The sequence below is a fragment of the Echinops telfairi genome, unplaced genomic scaffold (assembly GCF_000313985.2).
Source record: "Echinops telfairi isolate 266 unplaced genomic scaffold, ASM31398v2 ScPeMD7_7468;HRSCAF=8506_0, whole genome shotgun sequence".
Lineage (NCBI taxonomy): Eukaryota > Metazoa > Chordata > Mammalia > Afrosoricida > Tenrecidae > Echinops > Echinops telfairi.
Genome location: NW_022111369.1, coordinates 83,254,354 through 83,266,660, shown reverse-complemented (window position 1 = coordinate 83,266,660; position 12,307 = coordinate 83,254,354). Strand labels below are relative to the sequence as shown.

The 12,307-nt window shown below is 41.5% G+C and overlaps 1 protein-coding gene across 1 annotated transcript in view; it reads left to right on the top strand.

Annotated features, from left to right (window-relative positions):
• DTHD1 (death domain containing 1) overlaps window positions 1-8,945 on the top strand; it is an 87,056-nt gene extending 78,111 nt beyond the window's left edge. The window contains exons 9-10 of the mRNA XM_004706353.2: window positions 3,205-3,262; window positions 8,626-8,945. Coding sequence (XP_004706410.2) covers window positions 3,205-3,262; window positions 8,626-8,945 — 378 coding nt within the window. The remainder of the gene's footprint in view (window positions 1-3,204; window positions 3,263-8,625) is intronic.
• Window positions 8,946-12,307: the final 3,362 nt, after the last annotated feature.

Here is a 12,307-nt window from a genome sequence, read left to right as displayed (position 1 = left end):
CAGCCCTGGGTGCTGGAGCAGCCGTGTGGAGACCCCTGCCAGTGCTGAGATGCTTACACGTTGGGTTGGGATGTTTTCGTGATGCACATTTTCTTTGCATAAAACTGTCTCTTATACATGAGTTGCTGTGGATTTGTTTCTCCAAAATACCTAGACTAATACAGAGTCCCTAATAAAACGATTAAAAAAATTAGAGCTGGTTTTGTTAATGAACACATGCAGGAAGAAACTAGGGAAGGGGAGCTGCTTAAGGACAAAAGGAAACTTTCCTCTTGTCTCAGGACTGACCCTGAGCACCCGTGAAGTTCAAAGGAAGGGTGCAAGGCAAAGGCGAACATGATGCAAGCCACCTGGAGCAGTCAAGATGACCCCTGAGGATCCCTCAGGAAGATGCCACACAGGAGCACAAGACAGTGCTGGAAGTCCAGCAGATGGACGGAAAGGTCTTTTTCTCTGCTCCATTACGGTTTCTGTGGCTATGCCCCAGAGGAAAGCCTTACCTTGAATTTCATATATGTGGGGGGCAGGGGGGCATATACTTAAAGATTCGAGTCTCACTCCGTGCCTAACAATTTTGTTAGAAACAAATAAGAAGAGAATGATAAATTGGATAACATTTCTGAAATGAAGAAGAAAGGTGTGTGCTCTTCTCCCAGCTGAAATCTGAGCCACCTGCACCTTGAGGAGGATAATAAGCAGCTCTACCTCCAAGTAGCTGCAAAGATGAGCTCAAACTAACAGGTGTGAGTGGGGCACAGGGCTAGGCACTGTTTCATTGGGTTGTACTTAGGACCACTATGAGTCAGAACCGACTTAAGGGCATCTAACAACAACAACTACACTCTTTAAATGCTATCTTTCTCCTCTCCTGCAAAAAGGGGAAAAAAACGCTTTCGAATAGATCAATGGCTCAAAAATTCTATGCACGTATTTAGCAGTGCTACACTCTCATACAATATACTAGAATTTATACTTCATTTCTTAATCCACTCTCATGTGTCAAATATTATATATTTTTGTGGTTATGTCGTATTGGTGGCAAGAGTACCTACAAAGTATAATACCCAGATTCTCTCAGTTTTATTAAATACTCAGTGTGAACCAGGCTGTATGCTATACAGCAGCACACAGTCTTTCATAATTCTTCTATCTTTGCTCTGAAGTAGCCTTAAAGGACACCAAACCCAAACCGTTTTTATTCTGAAATGATTATAGATTTATAGAAAGTTCTATCGTATAAAACATCCCATGTACGCCTCCCTTGGTTCCCATCAGTGACCTCATCTTTTGCGACGACAATATCATATAAAATGACATTTGTACACTGTTGAGATAGCATCAGTTATATGGCCTGTCTTACCACGGTCCCTTATGTGGCGCATGCTGAGTTCTTGCCCCTGCCTGTGGTCATAAACCATTTAGGAGGCAGTTCTCTGAGTCTCCACCTTACCAGAAGGTATGAATCACACCACCACTTTGTTTCCTTGGGATTACGGTCTCCTGAGAAACACGAATGACACCTCCATGGAAGCTCGCCGCCAAAGGAGATACATCTTGGAAGCAGAGAGAGAAATCCCAGGGTCATCGGGGAAGAGAACCCACCAGTGGAGCATGTTCAAAATCTCTCTCACATGGTGGGGACCTGAGACAAGAGACACCAGAGGTTGTGTCATGGAGACCATGGGATGGAACAAGGGAGCCAGCCTGAGAGCAGAGTCTGAGCCAGGAAGACCCTGAGACAGAACAGCAGAGTAGCACTGAGATTTTGAAATGGCGAGGCAGAGCAGTAGGCTGGCATCTTTGCCCATGGAGGCAGAGGTCAAAGGATTGTGTGCCTAAGAGCCTGAGCCCTGGAGGGTGACCTGCCTACTGGTTGAGGAGCGGTATTGGTGTGGACCAATGATTCTATCCTTTCTGTTTACCAATCCTGGCTTTTGATACTGTTAGCCTCCCTAATAACCCCCCTTAGTAAGTAATCTGTGAGGCCATTGAAACGGAACCCAGTAGAGTGTTCTGGGAGGAACAGCTGGCATAGGGAAGGATGGATGGTAGAGGAAGGCCTAACCTCTGTCTACTGGCAATTGGGCAGAGTTAGATTCTCCTTCTCCTCCTCCTCCTCCTCCTTCTCCTTCGAGTAGCCAGAGGAAGTTAGACATGACCTCTGAGCCCTTCCTCCATGTGTACTTGCATGACTCTATGTACTTTAACCACATGCATACATGTGTGGATGCAACGATGTACTCACAGGGACATTCTGAGGTGCGCAAACAGGCGGGTCAATGTTCCCTTCTGTAGTGCTGTGGGCTGGAACGGACTCGATCACACTAACAACGACGACAATGGCCACAACAACAGCAGCAACAGACATTTAAAATTGAGATGCAGACCCATTCCAATACCACAAAATACGCTGTTATATTCCTTCTTGGTAACAATCTTTCCATCTCTCCAGCTCACACTGCCTACTAACACCTAGACACCACCCAACTGCTCTTCGTTTCTTTCATCTTCAAGAAAACTGCAGAAATGGAATCCTGACATGCGCGCTCTTGAGACTATGTATTTTTCGCTCATGATAAAGCCCTGGTTCATTCTTGATGTTGCTTGTGCTATTCCAGGGCATCCAGGTACCATTGTGAGGCTGTGCCACATTGCATAGCAATTAAGCAGAAACTCTTCTCCAGATAATGTAGAGAAGTGATAATTATGCATGCAATTGCTTCTTGAGGACATACTGTCTTTCCTATCTGCTCAATGTCTTGTGTTTAATAAAATATATGTGTTTCCCTTCACTCAGTCATCCTTCCATAGCGTTTCCATAGTGTTTTCATAGCCACTGGGTGCAGGCACCGTGCGGAGCATCCAGGGATTTTACACATGCAAGAGCTATGGCTTTCTGTATGCTAGTTCCTTTTCGCCATTTGGAATTTTACTTGGAAAATGTTTGCTTGTAGTTACTGTGATTGCTATACTTATTATATTAACATTTTAATATGTATTCTTATAATTCAATATATTGAAATATTTAGGTGACTATTCCGTGCCTTCTTTTAGGAAAGCAATTGCTGAGTATGCATGTGCAAATGCAATCTAACTTTGTAAGCAATGCAATTCTGTACTTTTTCCAAATTGAGGTTCAGATGGATTTTTACTTGTAATTTGTTCATAAATTAATGATTTCTTCTTGCTCCTGTTCTCCCATAGCATGAAAAATTAATCAACCGTCCACAGCGTACCAAAATAATTTCTTCAGATCCTCTAGGTAACGTATATTTGTTCAGTGCTAATTTAGGGTTGTTTTTTCGCCTATATCTGTTATATCTCTATATAAGTGAATTCTTTTTTTTTTAAGTGAATTCTTAAAGAAAAAAGAGTAGAGTATATGATTTTGAAATTAAACAACTATGTCAGTCTAACAAGTAAATTGCCCTTGGGGAAGTCACACATATAAAACAAAATAATTTTCCTGAATGTGGATCTAACTAACGTTGTGGTAAGAGCTATAAGAAATATGACCATTCTAAGTGTTAGTTTACTTGTGTAACAAGTAATTGCTTTATATGCCTAAATGACAATCGCAGATTATTCAGGAATGCGCTTTTGTTGAGAATTTTATGTATTTTGTCAAATAAATTGAAATATTTTATGTCAAATTTTGTAAATTAAGATAAAATTTTAGAAAGTTTAATACTTGGTCATAGTTTTGCATAACTAAATTACATAACAATGACACAAATTCTGAGAGCAAAACTAGACTTTCATTCTTACTTTAGCCTTTGAAACAATTCATATATATAATAGATATAAATAACTCATACATATATTCAAACAATTCATAGTTATGTAATGATATACAAATAACTCATATGTATACACACACACCATATTAGAATCACCTACCTTATAATTAGTCCTCTAAAGATATCCATGAAGTGTGTTTTCTATTTCTTCTTGTACTAGTTTGTTAGGTCCATCACACATGGCGAAAGGTTTAAATCAGAGATTACAGCTATGGATTGGTGCACAAAGAAAGTGTATGTTTTACTGAACTACATGGGAATTGAGCAGCACAAATCCAACAGCAATAAACAGACGCCTAGTATGTAAAATGACAGCTGTTGAATCTTGAAGAATTTTATGCTCACATTAAAGCACAATCACTATCATTGTAAACAACCACCCTAGTACACAAATGTCTAATGATCCTTCTCGTATGTACTAGGAATCCTAAGTGTTTACTCTGTCTTATATCTGGAAAGACCAGAAACACAAGTTTGGAGATATTCTTCCAAATGAGAATCTTCTCTTATGGCTGTTACTTGAAGGAAGATGATAGATGAGGCTAAATATTTTCAAGAGAATAAAACATGAAAAGGTTCAAATACTCGATTAAGATATTTAGCACTCGGGGTTCTATGAGGGATTTATGAATGGGGACCAACAGGATATGACTAAAGACTTGCTCAGTTGTTTGGAGGATAAAGTGAGGTGAACAGCAGTGTTTCCAGTTAGAATTCTGATCCTGTAATCTTCAGAGAAGAGACAGAGGATGATTAAGATTGAATTGATAAGAAAGTATGGAAATATCTAAGAGATGTTTGAGGAACCTTTAATAATACAATGTTTGAGCTTACTCAACCCAGTGGGCACATTAACCCAGAAAGTGAATAGGATCAGGTAAATGCAAAGAAAGGCTGGAGCTGATTATTTTGCTTTTATAAATATGGATTTTACATAGGCTATGTTACACACTGGTGAAAATAATTGCCAGAAGAATATGTAAACTATTCAGGATTTGGAAAACTAAGACAAATATGAAAATGTAGAAGATTTGAGAATTTAGAAGAGAAAGTTGGTAGGATTGCAGAGGGTATGTAAGTTTCCACAAGACTCGAGGTACAGATTTTGACACAATGTTATTTGGCAAGCTTTGGCCTGTAAATCTTAGTCATCTCCCTCACAGGAGATAGTTGCTTTGCTGAGCCTTACTTGTAAGTGGTGGGTCAGATGGTGGTTCAAATGAGCCTGGGGACTTTTCTTTTCATTTTGTCCAAATAGGATTCAGAGCATAAAGTTAAAAAAAAAAAGATTCGTGTTTATTATAGATGATTGCTGGATCATCTTACCATCCACGTTCTTTCCTGTTCTTGCGGCAGACATTGCTAATCAATCGCAGCCTTCTTTCTCAGCGGAGCCTTCCTGGATGAGGGCTCACGTTCTTCTCAGTATAGAACTCGCAGGCAATACCAATGAATTGTAGGTGTTATGCAAGATAAAACCTTTTCGCTAAGGAACTCTAAGTCCCAAACTCCTAGGATAGTGTGAACTTAGAGTGCCAAATAGAAATTTAACTTTTGCTTAGCTATTAACTTCTCTTTCTCAACAAGAAGATCCTAAAAATAGTTTGCTTATTTAAAAATACAAATAAGAAAATGTAGACCTGAAAATATTTCAGAGAAGAGATGTTAAGGTGTCAAGAGTTAATGAATTTATTGAAGAGGCCTAAGAGCAAACATTGGCATCAGGTGAATGAGAGCCAGTGGAAGGGCAAGGAGTTTGTACCAGAAAGGGAGGAGCAGAATCAGGTGAAGCAGAGTCATAAACTCAAGAAAAGGAGCGAAGCACTTTGTGTAGATCTGAGAAAATGAGAGCTGGGAAACCATTGCTGTAAGTCGTCATTGGAAGGATCTCCGAGTATTTGAAAGAAAGGCTTGAGAAGAGTTTTAGGAGAGAGTATCATTCATTTTACTTACTGCCATCAACCAGTTGGTTCCAATTCATAGTAACCCTATAAGACAGTGTAGTTTCAAACTACTGATCCTGGGGTCAACAGCACAACGCATGGCCGCTATGACACTCAAGCACCTAGGAGATGATATAAAACCCACAAAGCAAAGACTTGAGCAGTAGGTTGGTGGTGTGCTACATGAGGTGATCAAGTTTACATTAGATGAAAAGGTTTCATGGTGAAAAGAAGGTACGAGGACAGTAACTTGAGAGAGTAGCAGAAGCAATACAGTGGAGAGCTTCTAGTGTCTGTCAGAACATATATGGGACCTCTCGTGAGGAGGGGTTTAAAGAACAGGTTTGAAGAGAAAGTCTTTGGTTAAAATACAATCCATGAGAGGAGACGGGCTCCAGTAAACATGAAGGAGTGAGATTTTGTAAGAAGAGATTCGACAGACCAGAAAGTAAATGCTCTCTGAATAAATCAGAGTTGTCAGTTGACAAATTGGTGAAAATGAAAAGTAAACAGAACAATATAGCTTAAGTTGGAAGCAAGATGATCATTGGCATTTTGGTTCATTAGGAATAGTATGAGCATGCAAATAGTGTGGGCACTGCCATCTAGTTAAATCAAAGCATAATGGCTTTATACAGCGGAGCCTGTAAAGAACTGCCCCTTTGGCTTTCCAAAGGTGTAGCTCTTTATGGGAGCAGAAATCCTCTTCTTTTCCCCACTGATTGGCTGGAACTGCTACTTGCTGCTCTTGTATTGAGGAGCTCCACGTGTAATCCACTATGCTAGCAGGGCTCTTTAACAGGGGCACAGAGGTACAATACATGGGGCCTACTAGGAGTAATTTAATGATCATTGTTGTGTTCTCTGGAGTGAGTTCTGGCTCATAGTGATCCTAGAGGGTAGATTAGAATTACTCCATGGGGTTTTGCAGGTCAACAACACCGTAGTGAAACCTGGGACCCCTTGACTGAATTATTAGGAGACATAAGAATAGAAGTATTAATGATGGGGGCAAAGACTATTAATCAGGGGTATTGGAAGAGACAGATAAGGTTTCACAGTAGTACCCCAAATGAAAACCCACTGCCACAAGTGGATTCCAATTCACAGTGACCTTATTTAGGATTTCGGAGACTAAGTCTTTATAGGAGCAGATAGCCTCGTCTTTCCCAGTTGGAGCAGCTGAGGCTTGAACTAACATACTTGCAGTTAGCAGTCCAGCTCACAGTGCTACCAGAGCTTGTAGATATTTAAGTCAGCACTATGGAGGCCACGGAAGCATAGTGATTTTGTTTGATAAGAAAGATGAAGATGGGTGATAAAAATGAATTTCTAGCATGGAGTTAAACAAAAGATTGGAACTGATAAGATTAAGGAATCTGATGGTCAAGGGATGTTAGTTGTTATCAACAAGGATGCTGAAATGACTGTACCTTGATAGCAGAATATAGATAATGTGGATGGCGAGAGGATGGCCTAAGCATACAGAGGAAGGCAAAATAGACGTAGCACATGGAGATAGCAGAATGTTGGTTGAGTGGCAATGGAAGGCAAAGATGGGTGGGCCCCTTTCTTAAGTTAGTAGCCTTAGGAAAGGGTGTTGTATAAAACTGGTTTCCAATCTATGTAAATAGGTGAATAGCTGACTATAGATTTGTTTACTCCTGTTAGATCATGGATGGTACCTGGCACAGTTTTGTGGAAGACAATGGGGAAAATTTCACAGTGCACATGCCCAACGTACTCAGAGGAGTTATCTGTGGGTCTCGGTGGTCTAGAACAAGTGTGGGAACCATTTTGCTGTCAAGGATCATGTGGATATGGATGACATTATTATGAAATGACCAACCTAACAATGGCCCTTCTATATTCAGTCAAACATTTAATTATCTCACCCTAATGTAATGGCTGGAAGCGCTTCTCTTCGGCGAGGCGTACACTGCTAGCTGGTATCCGTGTTCTCACATTCCCCACTCCGGGTCTAGAGGGGATGAGGACCATGGAGGCGTGGTGCTTAGTCCTTGGGCTGCTAATGCCAAGGTCAGCAGTTACACACCACCAGCCATTAGACAAGAGAAAGCTGTGGTTTTCTAGTCCTGTCCAGAGATTTGGAAATCCACAGGAGCAGTGCCACCCTGTCTTGAAGGGTTACTATGAGTCGGCATCAACTCTATGGCAGTGAGTTTTGTTTGTTTGTTTGTTTGCTTGTTTGGGGGAGTAGAAGGACCCCTGTCGGTGCAGTTGGGTAAGCATTGGCCTGTGACCTAAGACTGATTGTTCAAACCCACCATGGCTCCTGGGGAGAAAGTTGAGGCCATTTGCTCCCCTCAAAATGAACAGCCTGAGAAGCCCAAAGGGACAGTTCCGGGAACTGTCCAATAGCGTGGCGGGACTCTGAGTCAGAGTTGATTGTGTGGCATGAGTTTGGTGTTTGAGTTTGAGAGGCCTGACTTTCTATAGGGTTGCTCTTTGGGTAGTAGAATCTTGATAAGTTGGCAGGGTGGCAGGGGCATGAAGGAAATCTCCTTTTCAACTGCAAGCTCTCCTTTAACACAAAGTGTGGCTGGAGACCCCAGTCACTGCATCCTCGGGGAGTTGAGATGACAGATCTGTGACTCCAACTAGCCCTCCTCCCTCAGATTCTCAGGGGTGGGGGGCGGGGGGTAGCCCAGCAACTAGTTTACCAAGCCAGGCATCCTGAGGTTGTGACCCCAGCGAGTGCTCTCAAATGTCCCACTGAGTTGTCCCAAATCCTTTGAGGGTTCAGAAGCTGAACCAGGCACATCTGGGTTGCCTGTGAACAGGTGTATTGAGTGAGCTGTGTGGAGGCTATTGCCCATGCAAGGCTCCTTAACATGTGGTCTTCCTCCTGTGCCTGGCAGAAGCCCTTTGGGATAACTTGCTGTACTGGCTGGGGGAGGAGCTCTCAGAAGAGGACGCTGCATCCCTGGCCTCCTCCCTCCCTCTGCGCCACAGCACCGTTCAGCTCATCAAACTGAAGAACGCCGGCAATCTCACCGAACAGTTTCACGAACTTCTTTCCTTCTGGAAGAAGTCGCTCCCAACTTCCACCGATAAACTCCGCCTTTTGGCTCGTCATCTCCGCAAGATCGGCAGGGGTGATCTTTCAGAAGAACTCAAGTTCAAATGGGAGAACAGAGTGTTCACTGCACCACAGCAGTGGCTGGAAATGGCAGAGTAAATGCCAGATTGCTCTTCATGTTGGTCCTAAAAAATAAAAAAATAAAAATGGCCACGGTGGGCTTTTAAGATCGTTTCTGTCAGAAGTTCATTAGCAGTTTCGAAGTAACATGGGTTAAAGTGAATCTAGTCAATAGATTTCCCCAGCTATTAAGAAATCAATGGGAACAAATGGAGAAGCACTAATCAGACAATGAAAGTGTACTTAGGGGGTAGGCTCCTTCAAGGTCCAGTGAAAATGTTCTGTAAGGCGGACTGTCTTAAGTTTCCCCCCGTAGAATAGCATTTGTCAGAGTTTGTACTGTGTACAGTTGAATACAGAAGGTTGCTTTCTATGTGAAAAAAAATCAGAAATGTAGAATCACCTTTTCTTTATGTTTAGCTACCCCAAATTAAACTAGCTATCTCTTCCTCCAAGTCACTGATTCACATCACATGGTATCTGTGGAGCTCACAGATAAGACCATCAAATCAACGGGGCAGTAGACCTCTGATGATGATAGCAAGTCACCTTAAGGAAACAACTTAAAATATATTAAAATGAAAACAATTTACTGGTGGCATTTACTGCCACCAGCTCTCCTTTTATAAAAACATGGAGCTTGAGCTAAGGGAAACTTCATTTTAAAAAAATATTAGGGAGATTATTAGTGAAACGAAGTATCAGTGAAATAATTCAGAGCCTGCATTAACTACTTAGGAAGAACAATCTGTTTATTAAAACCAACTTTTAAAAGAGAAACCTGAATTATATAAGACTAGGTGGTTATCCTTCAAAATCAAGACACAGCTTTAGGGAAACACCAAATGTAAAAGAAACAATAACTATCCAACCTTTCTGTCCCTTGCTAATCTCTGCAAATGTCTTAGTGTATAAGCTTTGAGCCTTTGGAAAACCTAAGTCCCTTTAGATCCCTGAAGCTATTAGATGGACATGGGACAATGCACTGGTTCATTAATGCAAAACCACATTATTATTATCATTAATGCTAAAACAAGAGTTAGCTTGTAACATCAGTAGTTATTAGTCTCAGTTATAGTATGCTTGGAAATTGTGTGAACTTTTAAGTATTGAGATAATGCCATTTGTATTTCAAAAAAGATTTGTTCCACAAATTATCCAGGGACTTAGGTCTCTATTTTATTGTGTATTATATAAGAGGATTCCAATGTCAGAAAACCAAATCTGTGTTTGAAGAAGTACAGCCGGAATGTTTCTTAGGAGCAAGAACAACACTTGCTCTCACGGATTTTGAACGCATGATCAGGAAGGACTAATCAGTACTAAACATCGCATGATGGTTGGCAAATGTAGAGATTCAGTGAAAAAGCGGGGCCCGCTCTGTCTGTCATCCTGTGAGACAGACTGACACAGTGGCTGCAGCAAAGGGCTGAAACAGAGCAGGAACTGTGACAACATTTGGTTCTGTTCTGCGTAAGGTTGTGACGAGTCAGAGACAACTTGATGGCACCTAACAACACATTATTAAGAAACATTTTATTATCAGTCAAGAGCTGTACTTTTTATGGGTCACAAATACAATATTTTTCGAGAAGAAAACTGGGTTGGCTTTTTATTCTGCCACTAGGGTTACTTGAATGCTTTGGCATAGTTTCTTCCAATTTCTCTACCTGCAAGGGAAAGTTCCTATTTTGTGCATATAGTTCTATGTAAAAGCATTAACCTCAGTGCTCACACACACAGGCACACAAATACATATGTATCTCTCCACAGGCAATGCCTCCCTAGCTCATCTCCTTCTCATTCACTCTCCCACATCATCACCTTGTCCTCATCTCCCCCAAGCACATGCTCAGTCACACACACCCAGAAACCAAAACCCAAGCCCAAGCCAGCGAGTTGATTAAGGCTCCGTGACTGTACAGAGTAGAACAGCCCCATAGAGTTTCCTTGGCTGTACATTTTTATAGAAGCACATGGTTACATCTTTCTCCTGAGACATAGTCTGGTGGGTTCAAGATGCTGACAAATCAATGAGCAGCTCAACACTTAACCAATGCACCACCAGGACTCTTTCATACACACACACACACACACACACACACACACCCTCCACAAACCTCTTATGACCATACCTTAAGCATGCACACACACAGAGCATTATGTACACTTGTACATTCTCAGATACATGGATATATGTAATCTTTGTCATCCATTCTCTTACACACCTTACCCCCAGCTCTCACACTCGTTCACATACAAGGCTCTATAGACACACCAGTCATGTCGTACCAAATGCTCTTTACATGCTCATATTCATACACACACATACAACACAAACATATTCCCTTATATACACTTCACACCCTCACACACAGTAATTTAGATACATATGTTCACACACACCGTACACACCTTCACGTCCATTCTCACTAGAGGCACACTCCCTCACACTGTCCCTCTGTTGCATCAGTCAAAGAAATCAATCCTATGGGTGAGGTAGGTGTGGCAGCCTGCTGGGAACCTGCCCTTTAATGCTCTCATGTCCACATCTCAAAGTTGTGCACCTTACACTTTGCATCGTGGGTTGACCTGTCTGAACCACACCAATGATACCTCTGACTTCTCATTGGGTTTGGCTAATGGCGATTCCCCCCCAGGAGACTGGAAGGAGGAGGGGAGTGAGATCCGCTAGCCTTCTTTCTTTTCTCGAGTTAATGCACCACGGGTAGGTGATAGCCTTCATTCAGAGGGCCCTCTCCTCTCGGGGAGGCCCTCTCTAGGCGACTCTGCCAGGGTTTTGGTCTCTTTGTATCTACTAGCAGTAACAGCTCCACTGCTATTAACACAGAGTAACTGGCCTATCCCAGGTGGCTCCCAGATCCTGCCCACTCTTTTTAAGATATTGGCCAATCTAGTTATTCTAATTGAGTGTATCATGTATTTTTTATTGAGTCATATAACAACCTTATACATTTTTAATAGCTATTTTATATAATGAATCCCTACTAAATACAGATGCTGTGTTTAATGCCGTAGAAATACAAATGTTCTCCTAATTGCAAATCATAAATTTCCTTTATATGCTTTGCTTTCAAAATCCTTTTTGGGCACCACCCCTTTTCTGCTTCCAAGGATAGGGCATTTCCCAGTCCCTGGACTCCTCACACACCAGGATTGCCCCACCTTATGCATTTTTTATCCAGAATGAGGATCATATAGTATATTTGCAGGTTTAAATATTTCTTTTTCTCACACTATGAGCACTTACCCATGTTTTAAGTGTTTAATGTCAGCATGATATCCCATGGCCATACTATAAATAATTGTAGTCTTACTTACTGTTGAAAAATTTGAAAATGGAGTTTATGTTCTTTCCAGTTTGTCTCTTTTGCTGCATG